Here is a 17873-nt window from a genome sequence, read left to right on the forward strand (position 1 = left end):
AACAGCTACAGGCAGGATGGATACATTTGTTGAGAACCTCCTGGCAGATCCGTTTGGACTCTTCTGTGGCCTTTAAAAAAACACCTGAAAACATGCCTCTTCACACCTTAGTACTGCCCCCTCTTGGCCGCCTTAATTCTGCTGATCCATTTGCTATGCTATAGCGCCTTGACACCCACGGGTAATAGTAGGCTCTACAAGTTTTATTATTATCCTAAAATGTTATTTTTGGAGCAGAATAGAGTAGAGACTGTGGGAAACCTGGAACCATTGCATCACCCGTATCATTCCACTTAATATATCGTTATAGCGCAGGAGCCCCGCAATCACTGCCAGCATTCCAGAAGCCACTCTACACATTTCAAGCGTTGGTGCCCCGTGTTCATTGCCATCATTTCAGAAGCGGTTTCCAATTCCTATGAGAACAGCACATATGAAGTCTAAGTGGGACAACGCTGGCGGCCATCTTTGGTTGGTCAGGAAGCTGTGTGCACAATACTTCCTTGTTACACGGCGATACGTACGCCTTCAGGAAGAAATTCGAGTGCGTTTCTCACCAGTTTTGGCAATGGTTCCTGATTACATGGCGATCTGCATGCCTTCGAAAGAAATTCTTGTGCATTACGTCACCAGTTTTGGCAGCAGTGATTCGCACACAAGTTATGCAGCGGCGATACGCACACCTTCAAGGAGATAATGTTGTGTCATTTGTGTATTCACATCGGTGACACACACACACCATATTTCAAAGACGGTGATATGCACACCAGTGAGAACTTTTGTTCATTTAGTGTCATAGTTGTGGTACGTATGTTTTACTGCTTAAACTACATGGGTAAGATTGTTTACTAAGGCATTAATTCCTTATTATTTATAATTACAATTGGTTTTTGTGTGTGTGTGGCTCTGAAATGACCGGGAATGGGATGGTGGAGAACAGCTGTGGAATGGTTGAAGACAGCATAGGCAGGATGGAATGTGAACATTGCAATGAAAGATGCAAAAGTAGCCAACAGAAAATGGTGCAATTTCCCTCCACCTCTTCTGAGTTTGGGGATGTAAGATAGGGGAGGTTGAAATTTCATGACTACGTATGCAATTGAATTTTTCTTTCTAAAGTTGCTAAGGTAATGTATTCTTTCTCTATTTTGAGGGGAAGATGTGTTGTATTGTGTAGCAGTGTCGTTATTATGGTCTTATCCTTATGAGTCCTTAGTGTGATCTGTTAGGGTTCTTTTAGTTTACAAGAGTAGAATTGGAATTGTATAATGTAATGTAGAATGCAGGTAACAGCTTCATTAGAGAATCGGCTGCTGTTCTTACAAGCTGACTGATGCGGTTGCTCCATTTGCTTTACTTTAACACTACGTGACATTTGGATTACTACACACACAGCTGCAGAAAGGCCAAAGGAGAGTGCTGTGGCCCTGCTTTCCTTGAAGTGCTCCAGGGCCAAGTTTGACTTATCTTGTTAGAGACACTTGCCAGCAAATGGCATGTCCATTAGTGACACCTGAACATCACCCTAGAAGCCTGTAGATCCCATCCAGGTGTGGTGCTGATGCCCCACACTAGTACCAACTGCCCTGCCCAGCATTCAGTGGTGTCCAGCCAGAGTGAATGACATACTTCACTGCATCTTGAGAATCTTAGATGATCTTTACAAAATTGGGTTGGTATTCTTTGGGCAAGATCTTGCTGACCATAAACCACAACACATGCAAGTACCACCATAGGAGGCAGTTGCCATTTACTGAGAAGAGAGTGAGGCTAGTTGAGGAGAACATCCTCTTCCACAATACCTTCATAAATTTCGATTAGCTACCAGAAGGCATTAGTAGGGACTGAGTTAGGTTGAGCCTACTTATGGAAGCCTGGACCACCAAGGTGTGCATGAAGAAAGGAGGATCACCAGAGGCAGGTATGTGTCTTCTGGAAACCTTTCTGTTTATTGGTGGGCGCAAACAAGATTTGGCCCACATTACCCTCTATGTGTCTGTCAAAACTCCATTAAATGGGAGAAGTGATTCTGTAGAAGTCTGCTCAGGTTACAGGACTTCCGAATGGACATTAATCTTTTCTTCAATGGACGGGAGTTGCCAGTCTAGACCTTCAGCAGTTGATCTGATCACCACAACAAAATAAGACTATTCCTCAGTTGATGGGCCTGGAGGAGAGCTCAACCAAGTACCTGGGAAATGACTAGCCCTCTAGTATTGTATAGATCCATGAAAAGATTGACCTCCTCATAACAATTGTATGCATTGTCCCTGTCATTATCATACAGACTGTGTTGTGAGTCTGAAGCAAAAGGAATATGAAGTGTTGTAGGTAAAGGCAGAGTTCTATCCAAGTCAGAATGAGGGTGGACCGGTTGTGCCATGTGTTGTGGCGAGCATGGCATCAGTTGAGGTTGTGTTCTCTTCATTGTCTGATAAGACAATGGGTTCTTCCTCCGGCATAGGTGCAAATGTGGACACTCAAGGGAACAGAGAGGATTGAGGCGTCTGATTCGAAGAAGGGTTGGATATCAGTGCTGGAATTTGGTCAGACCCCGCAGCAGACCTAATAGGCATAGAAGATGTTAAGGGCGGATCCGCCCATGGCAGTTCACCTGTTGGCTGCCTTGGATCCTTGGGGCACAAGGGCATGCCAGTGGGAGTCAGAAGGGTACTGAAGATGTGCAACATGATTTACATTAAAACCTCTACTTGTTGCGGCGTGGTTGATGAACCTTGGAATTCAGGTTGCACTGGTATGAGCCATGGAATTGGTTCCTCAGTGGGAGACTGAGACCGGGAGGCTCCTTGACATTTTTGTGACGTCTCCTGATGGGGAGTGGTGGGATGAGGGAGAGTCAAGCTTTCACAGCTTGTGTTTCTTTTTTGATTTGGACTTAGCTGACTAAGGAGTGTGAAGAGGACCTTTCACAGGAAAAGCCTAGAGATCGGGACCGCGTCCTAGACCGCAACCGGGACTGGCCCTAACCTAACTTCTGAAAGTGTTCAGCGGGCATATAGCTTGGCTTCACAGCTCTGTATAACCTTGGAATTCTTCCGGGCACAATCCCCACAAGACTTGGAGCCTGGCGAAGACCCTAGCCTAGTTTTTTGGTGCAGGTACACTTAGACCTGGCCCGGACAAATGCCCAAGACTGTCTAGCTCAAAAGAAAGGGCAGAAACATGTTGGTAAGTTCATTCAGCAGCACATAATGGCCATAGTAACCATATACGTCCTCTGACAACATCTTATGGTTCTTAAATAAGGCTAGGATGCCTCCTCAATAAAGCATACTTTGTGGTGCATCCTAAGGCTTTTCTATCTATATAACTGGGTCGAAAGTTCCAAGCACCAGTAGAGGATGTCACGCCTATTTTTGTGTTTTGATGGGGAGTATCTGTCACAGACATCTGCTTGCGACAGTCCCCACTAGGTTTAAATTCTGTAGTTTTCGGAGGAGACATAAACCTTTCCACACTGAGAGGAAATATTAGACAAACACATCGAAAGGATGAGAAAAGTTGAGAGAGCAAGAAACGGATCCGCATCCGAAAGCTCAGAACAAAAGGAACAGACGTCAGCAAGAATATGTGGCTCCAGCATCACTTATGGGGAGAACCAAGGCTGACGAGGAGCCGCACAATGTCACCTGCTGGCACACTGGAGCAAAACAAAGAAACATCTCTGGATCCAACCTGGTGCCTGGGGGTATTCACAAGGTGTGGAATCTTTCGGTAAGAAAAATCCATCACAAAACAACCTATTTTTCTTTTAGAACCAGCATGAAGGTTTAAGACTACATTTCCCTGTGTATGATTTATTGTTGGGGGGAAAAAAAAATCCCATGAAATTTTTCATTGAGGTAGTGGATCTCATGGTCTCACGGTCTGAAGGGTGAGGGGATGGGGCTTCAACAGGAAGAATCTCAGGTTTTTAAAAAATTCAAATTGAGGCAGCTCGCTAAGACGTTGTCTACAAAAAGATTTTTTTTTAAATAGAATGTACTTAACATGAGCAACAATGCTGCTCAAATTAAAAATGTTTTTTTCTCAGATTTAAACCGCCAGGGTTTTTCAGTCACCTGATAAAGAAGATGAAAGCAAAAGAGGCTCAACCCTTTTGTTTTTGGTGCCTATTACGTGCATGCTGGCAACTAGGAAATTAGACATAGTGTAAAGAGAACTCCAGGAACAGCTTTCAAAGGAGGCATGATTGATGTGCTGAATACATACATGTTTATTGCCCGAAATATTCAGGCCTCTAATTAGATTTTGCATCCAAATCAAACCAATGATGAAATTCAAGACTATCAGAATTTATCTATTAGTTCCTTGTTTGAAAAAAGTGTATGCTAACGGTGCAAGGACAGAATTATTTGCTTGACTTGGAAACCTTCTCCCACGCTGATCTGTTCATGCTGTCTGGCCTTCCTTAGGGTTTGCCCTAGCGGACTTGACAAATCTGTAAGTCCAATTGAGGTACTCAAATTCCAATACAGACTTCTGATCTAGAGCAGGGCCAGCATTCGCATCGATCCATATTTAAAGGCAGGATATGAGGCAACTGGTGCTTGATGAAGAGGATTGTTTGTTCAGTGGTAGAGCCCATAGTACCTGCACCCCTGGCAGAAGTGCCACCTATTCATCCTTGTCTGCAAAATTAGAGCAGTCCTGCACAAGTGAAGTCCTTGTTCCTCTGGTGTGTGTGTAGGTATGGTGCATAGATCTGCAGGTGCTTTGTGCTTGTGTGGAAGCAGTAGTTTATGTGCACAATTATGGGCATTCATTTGGGACATATATGCGGGCTGCAGAAGATTGTGGTGTCTGTCCAGTTTGTCATCACCCTCATCAGGCATGACAACCTGCCACCTTGTTATTTTGAGTCCCCTTTGTAAAAATGAAGTTGGCCGGGTGAAAGATCATCAACCTTGCTATATTAAAACAGTTTTTTTACCTTCCAAAATGAATCCCACTCATCACCCTATCATGTGTTGTGCTGGTTGTTGTATAACATCCAGGCCTACTTAGCTCCGTTTATCTGTCTGCAATATACAAAGTGCCTTGACCAGGTATTACAAGCGTAACCTTTGCCGGTTTACCTGAAAAGCCTGGCCAAAAAACACAGACGATAATATCAAGATGCAATTTCTCATGACTGGAAGAACATGTCGAAGGAAGCTGAAACATTGATTCTCATGAAGTAAAATAAATACAGGTACTTTGGGGATGCTCTACCAGACACAAAGCTCATTTTTTTTACCTTCTGTAAAGGGCTAGGGATACCCTTTGGTAGTGAAAAAAGTGCTTGTACTGTAATTTTCTTGGAAGACACTTACCTGTTCAGAGGAGAAGTGCAGGTTCCTAACCAAGAAGATCAAGAGCAAAGCCCGGTTAGAGAAGACTGCATTAAAGTAATCAAAGGCGGTAAGCACACCCAGAGGCAACTAGGACAAATAATATATATATATGCAAAAAGAGAACTCTGGGTAGTTCTCAAGTTTAGGTGGAAAGCAGCTCCTGTATAGAGCACTCCCAACACTAGCTACACCTAAATTTGCTCACCACAAATGTCTGCTTTTCTATCAAAGTCTTTAAGCATAGGATTAGCACAGTGCCATCCATACTGAGATAGAAAGGGACAAAGTCATTTGAGGTGAGCTAATTTAGGGTGTTGCTGGTGTTGAGAGTACTCTATAAAGGAGCGGCTTGTCACCTAAACTTGAGAACTACCCAGAGTTCTCTGCTTTGTTTTGCATAATTTATGTGTCACTCTATGCCTGAAAGGGTATTGTTTTGAATTATACTGGGTGCTACCTTGTGTCTGGCCAAAGCTATACCTCTCTGAAGAGCTCTAATGAGATCAAAACACATGTCAGTGGTTGCTTTTATTCATTTCAGATTGACTTGGTAGGTATTTTACTAATTCAAAGCTGTAATACTGTGCCTGGAGTGGTAAAAGGCTTTTGTCATTTTACAGTTTGGCATGGATGACACTGTGCTAATCCTATGCTTAAAGACTCTGATCGAAAAGCAGACATTTGAGGTAAGCAAATTTAATGTCTCGCTGGTGTTCAGAGTGCTCTATACAGGAGCTGCTTTCCACCTAAACTTGAGAACTACCCAGAGTTCTCTGCTTCTTTTTTGCATAATTTATGCATCACTCTATGCCTGAAAGGGTATTGTTTTTTTTAATCCTGTCCCTTCGGTTTCTTTGGAGTGGTGAGAGGCCTTTTCGTGGATATAGATATATATATATATATATATATATATATATATATATCCACATCTCAAGGTTTCCCATTTAGGAGAGCCACAAACAGGTAGGTATTCATCCGTTTATTTTAACAAAAGTTGCAGCGCAGTAGATGGGAAAACACCAACAGTTCAAAAGCCTGACGCGTTTCATGCGCTCTCGCATTTCTTCAGAGGCTTGGATTCAGAACAGCGCATGTTTGCAAAAGGCACCACTTGATTTAAAGTCTCACCACCTGCCCCAGTGGGCGTTGGCTCTCCCAGAGCCTGCTGGTCTACGTAGTGCCTAAGTGTTACTTCAGTGAGCTGCTTTGCATGCGGTGCACAATGTCGAACATAAAAAACCCCAGTGGGTCTGGAAGGAATTCCTCACATTACCAGGCTGCAAATTCCTCTTTTGTAAAAACGACCTCTCTGCCCTTCGCGCTGCGTGCCGGTTGACACCAGCTGGTCCACTTTTCCGTGGCAGGGCTCCCCCACGACCGGGGTCAGCCGTTTACAAATCCACATCTCAAGGTTTCCCATTTAGGAGAGCCACAAACAGGTAGGTATTCATCCGTTTATTTTAACAAAAGTTGCAGCGCAGTAGATGGGAAAACACCAACAGTTCAAAAGCCTGACGCGTTTCATGCGCTCTCGCATTTCTTCAGAGGCTTGGATTCAGAACAGCGCATGTTTGCAAAAGGCACCACTTGATTTAAAGTCTCACCACCTGCCCCAGTGGGCGTTGGCTCTCCCAGAGCCTGCTGGTCTACGTAGTGCCTAAGTGTTACTTCAGTGAGCTGCTTTGCATGCGGTGCACAATGTCGAACATAAACCTTGAGATGTGGATATATATATATATATATTTTGATTTTGCACAGTTAGTTGTTTACATGTCATCATTGTGAATTTTGCACATTTAAGGGCTAAATTATTTTAGTATCTTCATGTTTTAATTCATATATTTATATATGTAACATGTTTGTGTCTATCTATTTATTAATCATGCATTTAAGCCCAACATATTCATAATATGAGCTGCGACACGCTCTATTTACAAATCAAATTTTAACTTCTTAATTTTGGAAGGTTTATTTGTATAGATCGTGAATTTTGAATCGCATTTTAAGCATTTATGCAGCCATATGATAGGATAGCAGAATTCTGGTGAATAATTATGTGAGTTTAACGTGCATGCTTAGAAAACAGACTTTTTACTGCAAGAGCATATGGTGCCAGTATGTCTTCTATGTTAATTAATCACGGGGTGGATACACAATGGCACAGATATATATAAAAAAATGGCGAATGACGTTTATGTTGACCTGTGAGCAAGGAAACTAGGTGTCCGAAACGTGTCAGTTTTGATCATTGCAATAAATTAAGACCTGCCTCATATTGCTGGGTTCGTGTCTCTGTTTGCTGGATGGAAGTGCAGAGAATAGAAAGGGGGGGTGGTGTGTGTGTGTGTGTGTGTGTATATATATATATATATATATATATATATATATATATATACACATATATATATATACATATACACACACACACACACACACACACACAAAACCAACTAACTCCCACAGAATGAACCATGGGAGGAGACACGGACTCCAGGCAGTTAGGATACGGCATCTGTTTAATCAGAACAGCCTCAATCCCATAGTTAAAAAGAGAGACGTGTCGCCTGCGCAGCAGGCTTTGTCAATATAGATATACATGTCAAACAGCATTCGCTCACATAATGGGGATACAATGGCACTCCAGGGTGAGTTTAAATGATTTATTGGCACCAGTGAAAACTTTTAAAACTCACCTTGGAGTGTCGTTGTATCCCTATTATGTGAGCAGATGCTATTTATGACGTATTAAAAGGCTTGGCAGTGAGTTGCAACAGGACGACAACACCGACAGTTAGGAAGCACTGGTGTTTGGTATATATCAGAGAAACGTTACCAGGACTACAACATTGGTGAGTCTTTACTATACTGACATGCTCAGTCCTCCCCAGAAGGCTGTTTGTGCCACATCTGTCAACAAAGGGAGAATGCAGTTTTCCTAAGAACAATTTCCTGTCCCCACTGACTGACTAAAAGCTGAAGAGATTGCAACCCCAAAGGTTTGAGAACATCTCAACACTTCCCCGAAGGTAAAAACTGGCCATAGTAAACAATAAAGTGCCTAGCCTCTAAATGGCATTTAAACATTTGGGACTGTATCTATGTCCCAGAATATTTTTTGCCTTCTGATATTTTGTGTAACAAAATTTTTTAACTACGCGTTCCACTTGTCATCAAATAAAGTTAGTCTTTTTAAATTACATCACTGACATTGAATTTATTGTACCATGCTGTCTGAGTTTGTAACCTAGATCCTACACTAAGCCTTTATTGCTAGGATGGACTGGAAAGATAAGCACCCAAAAATATTTAACTTGGTTATCTAATTGGGGTGCACTAGTAATGGCAGATCTGGGACAACAGTTGTAAAATGGCAATACACCACACAGAGCCTACCTAGTAATAAGGGCCACAGTATTGAATCTTCCTTTAAAAAAACAAAACAAAACAAAAAAATTATTTATAGGAATATATGAATCTTCATTCTTACCATTGGTTCATCTGTGTTCTTCTGAAATTGTACAAGGCGGACCCGTGTAACATTCTCCATGTCCATGTCACCGTTGGCACTTTCTGGAGAATCACCGTTTAGATAGGGAGATGTGGGAGGTGGCGTAACTCTCAGTGCTTCGTCACTGTAAACTTCATGTGCCACTACGTCATGAGTTTGTAGTAAGGCCTGCAGGAGTTTAAGATCAACCTCATTAGCTGCAAATAGCGTGCTGATTAACAAGCAGTGCATCATGTACGTTAATCCTTGGAGTTGGGCACTGACCTTAATAAGCAGGCACAGTCACAAGCTAGAACATTTCCTTTCACAGGATAATTCTAGACTAGACAGTCTAAAAAATTGGAAAGTGCTTTACTCTTGACACTTTAATGCATATAAAGGGGTGCACTGTCAGCACTGCAAATGCTTCCTAAAACTAATAAAACAGGCCAGACTAACAAGTCGCTTTTCACTTTAGAGTCAAAACAGGGCATTAGGATGGCATACTCGCCTCATACAAGACAAGAGAGACAGATCAGGTGCGACTATGGTGAATCACCTGAAATGCTGTTACGGCGTGACAAATGCGATATGACCATCTCTTTCAATTCTGTCCACATAGCTGTGTCTTAAACTGAATCAACAGTGAAAATACGAAAACTATTTGAGTGACCAAACGAAAATGCTTTGTCAGACTGCTCTGCCAGTTTCAGTGTACCTGTAGGAGAAGTTTATGAAAGAATGCATTACACACCAAGATGGCAAAGATAAACAAATAAGGTTTCATTGGCAACTGACATCTAGAGCTTTACAGCTATATCTAAACATCTTTTATTCTTGGATTTCTGTAGTCTGCATGAAAATAACAAATGGAAATTTAATATGAGATCATAGGTTGACTTACCTCCATGCACCTATCCACCAACAACCCCAGGTGTGCAAGTTTGTAGTGGGGTTTACATTCCTGGTTTTGGAACAATCTCGGTTTACAGTGCAACATACTGTGCTCTATGGCAAAACTCATGACCCTTTTCAACTTTCTCAATGTGCACTCCCAATATACCTGCAGGTGTCCACACCCTATGTGGGAATGTAGTATCTAGTTCGCCACACAAAAGGGCAAGAGGAGGATGTGTCACTCTTGCCATTCATTTAATAGTTATACCAAGGGGTTGCCATTTAGGGCGTGTGAGTCATTCATTTATACTTTGTGTCTGCCCTTTTTTACTTGTTGAACAGAGAAAATGCTTCAACCCATTACTAAACAAAATTGCTGCTAAGTGTTAGCCGCATTGAGATACGTACGAAATGACCAGGAACTTTACATGATCGCAAATACAATAACATTTATGGGCGCCGCTTTGCCTTTGAAAAGGAAACTTTCAACAAAATATGTTAACCTGGCTCATCACAGAAACAGATTTGAATGTTTTAATGTATACCATACTATGGTTATGTTGGCATTTTCTAGAGAACAGCTTTTTACAACTTGTTTCATGCAAACTCACATGTTATTTATGTAGAGTTTTAGAATTAATATTGACACTGCAAGTTTGTTATGCTTCTAGTATTAAGTGGCTTTCTTTTATTGCTGTATCTTAGTAGATGTGATGGCTCTTCAGTTACGTCTTTATGTATCATTTTAATTAATCCGCAATAAATATTAATGAACAAATACATTGTAAGCATCAGTGTCAATCAATCCTTATGTTTTGGTGATCAAAGCAGCAGAGCATTCAAGTGAGCTAACTTCTCCTGGCAAGAATAAGCGCCGAGCTGGCAATTTATTTTATTTGATATTTTCCCGGTGGGCTGGAGTCTTCCGGGCTGTTTTTGAACCCAGAGGGCCTGCTGCTGGCACATCTGTTAATTTTTCCAGCTCCCCAAGTAATTACATGAGGCACAACAGGCGCTTTAGGAGAAGTAGAGGAAAGAGAGGGAAGACATTTAAAAGGAGATCGAAAGAGATGAGAGAGGAAGAAGAGAGTGGGGCTGGCTTGAACATTTGTGACAGGGCTGCTTTTGGCCTCCAGGCGGCCTTGGTAGGAAAAGTGAACCTTTTTCTCCCACCACAGTCTTATTAGAGCTACTCTTGAATAAACAAGAGCATTCCTGGTTAACCCCAAAACAAATCTTTAAACTGAAACCAATCCTAACAGACGTCTGCCTAATTCTGCCGCAGAGCCCACGTAATCACATCAAGGCAGGATTTTTGAACCGACACTTGTTAACTTTTAAGAGCTGTGGCATGCCTAAGGAATGTCCTTAGAGCCTGGAGGTGTATGATTCTAAGTGGAACAGAGATAAATCCAACAAGATATATGCCAAGGAAACCCCATTGAGATCTAGCAACAACTTCACTACAAACAATACAAGTTAGCAACGAGGAACTTGAGGTTTATCATTTCAGTACATGAAGTTGAGGTTTGTGAATGTCCGTACATGAGATAATCTCCACATGCCCAATTTCATAATTTTTATGAAAATTGATTAGAACATCTATTTATTAAAGTAGGCTAGTATTAATCGGCTCCTGGCTTTCTGAAGCACATACTTATTCTGCAGTTATAGTTAATACCATCACAAGTGAAGGAGCACAAATTCCTTTTATAAGAAGCTTTCAAGTGCTAGTTAGTGGCACAGCGCCATAACATAAATGGCAGCTTTCATCCTATTGGACCACAGTGTTGCTTATGATATAGTACTACTTTATATGTTTAGGTCTGGTTTTAGATGGGACTTGTGCCATCAATTCTTAAAAAATTACAATAAGCAAACCAGAGAGTGAGCTATGGTTCAGCATCCTTTACTCATTGGTTTTCATATTTTCCTTGTGTTTTACCACTGCTTGGATGTGTTGTCCATCAAGGCCATAGCATTTCGGGATGGTTAAGATGTCCCATTTATGTTCCCATTAGGCTTTTGTGATGGTGCAAAACAAGTCTTTTTGTTTCACTATAGCCAATGTGTGCCCTTTGATGCATTTACCTTGCTGACACAATGAAATTTTAATTGCTGCCTAATGGCTGTTTTTTGTTACTTAGGAAGTGTTTGTTGTTTGGATGCCTTAGCCTGTATATAGTGCTATTAACAATCACCCTTCCACTTTTGTTCTACATTGTGATCACATTACTGCTTGGGTGCTAAGGACATGTTTGACACGTCCTCAGTACCAACGCTCGGGAGCTGAGGATGTGTTTCTTAGCACCCCCCCCTTACCACAGGGGACGCGTTGGAGCTCCTCCCGTGGGGCCCACCTCATGCTCCTACCAGGAATGGCAGCGGAAGAGCTTCAGCTGCCACCGCGGGCCCCTCCCTAGAGATCTGATGACATCAGCGCTCCTCAACGCACTGGCATCAGCAAAAGCAGCTGGGGGGACACTGGAAGCCGGATCCAGGAACGTTTTTGGTCAAAGGAGGGACTGGGAGCACAGAGAGACACCGGGGTAAAGGAAAGAGTTTTTCTTTTCCCCTGGTGTTTCTCTGCAGTTAATTCCTGCCACGGGATCGTGAACGGGACTGCAATCACCAGCAGGAATGCACCCACTAACCACCAGGGATTTTTTGTTGTTGCGGGGAGGGGCCCCTTGGGCAAAGTCACTCCCCATTACTTGGCAGATGTTTTGGCCGCGCCCCCCCCCCCCCAAAAAAAAACCCGGGGGCACATTGGCAATTTTGTAGACCGATCTGCCCCGAAGGGGGTGGGGGGGGGGGGGGGGGGTGAAGTGGAGAAAACCACTAGACACCAGGTGGTGCCATATTTGCAAATGTTGGAGAGCGGCCCCTAGGGAAAGCGTTGTTTCCCATTCTTTGGTACAGGTTCTCTATTTTCCACCCCCCTCCCCACCAGGGGCGGCAGAAAACCACTAGACACCAGGGATCATATTTTTATATGTTTATGCATGTAGAGGAGTGGTCCTTTGGACAAGGGTCGCTCCCCATTTTCAGGGACCTGTTTTGGCTGCTCTCTGCCCTCTGCCGCAGATTGGAATTTTGTCTGATTTGCCCCCAGGGAGTGGTAATGACCAACCACTAGACACCACAGATTTTATTTTTATGTATGTTAGTGGAGCAGCCTCTTGACCAGTATTGCCCAGACATCCTTTGTTTCCTGCTATCCCTGGGGGTGATCAGACTTTTCTTGGGCCATGGTGGGGTGGGTGTGTGTGTGTGTGTGTGTGTCTCATTTAGATGGTGGTGCATGTGTGTCAACTGGTGTTTGACTGGTGGCTGGGGTAAGGGTCACTCTCCTCTAGGGAGCCAATTTCTTGCCTTTGCTTTGTGCGCCCCCTAGGGGGCAGGACAAACATTTGGTATACCGATCTAGCCCCAGGGGCAGACTTCATAGTGTTTCATAATGTTACATATTTTATTTTTTGTCATCATTTGCATTTGTGATCTTAATGTTTTATTTCTACTTTTAATGTGCAAAGATTTTGATTCCTTTGGTGGCGACTCCTGCTTGTGGTTTCAGCACTGGTAGATCTGCAGTTTGCGTAGTTGCATGTGTTTGGTAAGGAAACGTTTTTGTAATGTTTATTTCAAATGAGTATTATTGCCCTGCTTGATTTTCTTTTCTTTTCTTTATATAATTGTAGCATATTTAACTTATAACTCTTTTTTTTCAAATTCACATTTGGATACGTCACATATGTGCAACATCTGTGTTGTGTTATCTTGTGTATCATTTTTTTGTTTTTCCTTTCTGGTGGGACATCTTTGGTGCTTGCTCTGTTTGTGCACACTAAGTGCAGTTGATCCTCAGTCTAGCTGTCTGTGGCAAGTGAAAGGTATCTTTTCAGAGTATCAAGTTCATTGTGTGGATTGTATTGATAGTTTTATCCAGATGTCAATGTTATATTTACTGTTTGTTACAGCTGAGTTTTTTGCGTTCTAATTTGACACAGTGTTTATTGTTCTCTTGTTAGTTGTTTCAGTTTCATAAGTAAGCTTTATGGCTGCCCGCAAGCTGACCGCCCAGCAGGTTGCAGGTTTGCTTTTTGAATCTGCCTCTGAACATGGCTCTGCACCTGAGGCAGCGGATCAAGTTAAAGATTCTGGCAGTGAATTTTCTGTTCGAATGGAATCATCTGATGATGAATTCACTACTAGAGCTGATGAAGTGCTGCTTTTAGAGGAGGACAGTGATATGCCAGGATTGCAGCAAGAACAAGCTGGACTGCAGCCAGGGACTGGAAGGCTTCCCATTGTAAGTGCTGGAGCCTGGGGTGCCTCTAACATAGTGGAGCTTGTTCTGCCTGCCTTTAGTGGTTTTTCAGGGTGTACATTCAATACAAAGTACTTTTTGCCTATCAATTCCTCCCAGCTGTTTACTGAAGATGTGTTTTTGCATGATATTGTTGAGCAAACTAATATGTATGCATAACAGTTTTTGAGGGACAACAGTGGCACATTAAAGACCCACTCCAGTGCTACCCCATGGACTCCCACAAATCTCCATGAGATTAGCAGTTTTGGGGTTTAACTTTCCTGATGGGATTAATAAGTAAAGCAAACACAAGGAGATGATGGACGGAGCGCTGAAACTTTTCAGACACTCTCAACATGGTTGCACATATGTTGAACTTTCATTGGTATTTTCCACTTTCTTTGCTAATGGAATGGTGCAACCCTTGCCAAATTTCCATTCTTGAAGTTAGCCAGAAACTGGGTATTTGATGGTGGATACTTTGGATAAATATTAGCATCATACTATGGCATGTAGAGGTTTTTTTTTTAAAATTATTTTTCTACTGCATAAACATGGCTACTCCTTAAGCAGTTTGAGCAGGGTTGTTCTACTCATGGTGGATTTACTTCAATTGTTAAGGCAGCCATCCATCTGCCAGTTTTGAATGCCCTGTCTCAGGGCTGCCAAATTACACAAAGCTTTAAACAGTTTTAAACGTTTGAGCCATGCCAGTTTTATCAGATTTCCAGCAAGCAACATTTGTCTGCATAAATGGCAGAGCTTTTCTAGCCACGTATATTTAAAAAATATTGTACTGAGTTTTTGCATCCTCAGTTTTTACAATTACAGGACAGGATTTTTTGGGCTCTCAGCATACTGGTCTGATAAGGACTGCCACAATGAAGGGGAAAAAAGGATCCAAACTCTCAGCTCTGATCAGAAACTCCAATAGTTGGCCTGCAAAACCTCAACTGCTTGAGTGGTAATGTAGTTGTAATGTAGTTTCCATGCTGCCTCATGAAATGACTGCTAGTATGGCATACTACTTTAGTTTTAGCTATAGATAACTGGATAAGTAGTTTCCAAACCGAAGTGTTAAATATCCTTCTACTAAATAAGGAATTGTTTTTCTCTTCTATGTATAACATGTTAAGAGTTGTACATGGGGAGTGGAAAAAGGCCTATAATAGTACCCAGCAGGTATCATTCTATCTGAATATCTTAACTTAGCCCACAATTTTCCTTGGTTTGCAATATCGAAAGCAAATTAAAAGTCCAAACATGCTACATAAAGTTGCATGCCCCATGCAATAGATAATTTACTCTCCATCTGGTACAAAACAAGTCTGTTCAATAGTAGATAACCATGACAGAAATGTCCTTGTATAGGCAACAAAAAATCGTCATCAGCGAGTAGCTTCTTCAGAGCTTTATTTTCTAAGAGGAGATTTTTAGTTAGACAATGTCGATCAGGATAATGGACAGATTTCTTACCTTTGGCAGATGCGGTTTCTGTTGGATACTCTAACTAATTGCAAATTCCTCACCTTTAGAATATCTCCGGGCGCCAGACAAGATCCAAATGATTTTTCGGCATTGCACCTGCATGCAACCAGGTGATGTCATGTGGCTCTGCATCCATTTCGCAGTGCCCCTGAAGTGATGGCAGGAGCTGCACATAGGCACCATCCTAGCGCGCGGACATCGGTTTCTTTCTGGACACCGTCTGCACCCTCAGAGCCCAACAACTAACTGTTTGTGCCAGTTTGCATATCTCTAATAATATAGGATTATTTCAGATGGAACAGATTACATTTTAGATCTTAATGCAGAGGACTACTCACCAAGACAAACTCCTTTTCTGCACTCTTGTCCTGATTTGTCTCAATGAACCCCACAAAGAGCTGCTCATCCACCAAGTCATCTATGGTGCAATCAATGTAAAACCTGAGCGCTCTTTTGGGGTTCAAACAATAGAGTCTCTTCTCCTCTTTAAGTTGTAAGGCGAGGCAAAGGACGTCAGACGGGGGATGGAATATCTGACGTGAAAGGAAGTCCCAACTTTTGGTATAGAAGCTACTTTAGAACTCAGCATGGGTTTGGCTGGATGAAGGTGGTGTAAGGAATCTGGTCTGAATGTTTGAAGCTCACTCACACGACAAGCTGAGGTTATCACGATGAGAAGGACCATCTTCAGGAGATGGAGAGAACCGCTGTGCAGCGGCTCAAAACAGGTACACATGAGGAAAGTAAGGACCATATTAATGTCCCACTGTAACATCACAAACATTTTAAGAGGAAAGATGTGGATCAAATCTTTTTGAAATTGCATCATAACAGGTGATTTGAACATGGACTATTGGTCCGGTAAACACAGAAAGGGTAGACAGATAAACTTCAACTGTGCCGACTGTCCTTGAAGGACAAAACAGCATGATATCGGACAGTTCAGCCTACAGTTGGTCCGAACTGCGGGTGCCACAACAGGCATAAATTTGTCCAGCATAAACAGGCTTAGTAGAAGGACGCCTGGCCACAGGAAATACATCCACGACTTTGGAAGGGAGATCAAATGTAGTCAACTGACACCACTCAATCTACACACAAGGTGTAGACTGCGTAGGTTCATATACAAGACCCTGCCCTGCTGCTGCAACAGAGGATCTTCCTGAGCGGCTGCCTGATCGGAGGACAGATGTTCATGCTCAGAGGTTCCAGGTACCACTCTCTCCTGGCCTAATCAGGAGCCACTAGAATTACTTGGGCCTGGTCATGCCTGATCTTCGAAACTCGTAGCAAGCGAGGTAGTGGAAGGAGGGCTTATAAGGGTCCTGTAATGCATCATAAGCGAACTGCATCTCCGAGAGAGCATTCTTAGGAACTCCAGTGCGTAACATTGCTAGCATTGAGTGTACTCGGCGGTGGCGAATACATACAGGCAGGGTTGTCCCCATTGCTGGAAAACACCCTACACCACCTCCAGATGTATCTGTTATTTGTAGTTCACTAAGAATCACCAAGTGAGTTCATACATCCTGGCTTTTAAAGATCATCCCAAGTAGTTTACGACCAGGAAAATGCCCTGATGATTCAGCCAGTTCTAGAGATTCAGGGACTCCTAGCACGTAGCCCGGGACCCTACCCCACCCTGTTTGTTGCAATACCATGTGCCAGGGGTGTTGTCGGTGAGGATCTGAACCAGGCTCCCATTGATGGATGGCAGGAAGGCTTTCAACACCAATCGAAGGACCTGCAGCTCCTAAAGACAAATGAGGCGGGCCTCTGTTGGAGACCAGAGACCTCTCCAAGATGAACTACCCAAGACAGTAGTGATGAAGCTGCTTTTCGTATAAATGCAGCCGAGCAGCCACCACTGCTGATCTCATGCAATCTTCTCTGAAATCTGGATAGAATCTGACAAGTTCCCTTGGTGCTGGGTCCACTGCAACTTTAGATCCCACTGCAGAACCTGCATAGCCACCTGGCATGGTTAACGAGAAGGAGGCAGGAGGCCAATAGCCTAAGAAGTCTCAGCGTCACCCTCACTGAGACCCAAGACCGAGTCTGAAACATCGGGGTCATAGGCTTAATATCCTGGACTTGCTGATCAGAGGGAAGGTCCTAAAGTTCCCTGTATCCAGAATGGCTCTGATGAAAGTGAGCCTCTATGAAGAAGTCAGGTGTGACTTCAGCACACTGATTGTGAACCCTAGTGATACAAGGAGGTTTACCATCATCTGGAGGTAGTCCACGACTGACTGTGGTGAGCCCACCTTCAACAGCCTGTCGTTAAGGTAGGGGAGACTGGTACTCCCAATCTCCGAAGGTATGCTGGAAC

The 17873-nt window shown here is 42.9% G+C and overlaps 1 protein-coding gene across 10 annotated transcripts in view; it reads right to left on the reverse strand.

Annotated features, from left to right (window-relative positions):
• The window catches only part of CASK (calcium/calmodulin dependent serine protein kinase), a 1269229-nt gene that overhangs the window by 340918 nt on the left and 910438 nt on the right, over positions 1-17873 (reverse strand). For all 10 annotated transcript variants that reach the window (XM_085622943.1, XM_085622946.1, XM_085622949.1 and 7 more), the window contains one exon: positions 8845-9033. In XM_085622943.1, coding sequence (XP_085479069.1) covers positions 8845-9033 — 189 coding nt within the window. The remainder of the gene's footprint in view (positions 1-8844; positions 9034-17873) is intronic.

Source organism: Triturus cristatus, chromosome 8 (genome assembly GCF_964204655.1).
Source record: "Triturus cristatus chromosome 8, aTriCri1.1, whole genome shotgun sequence".
Lineage (NCBI taxonomy): Eukaryota > Metazoa > Chordata > Amphibia > Caudata > Salamandridae > Triturus > Triturus cristatus.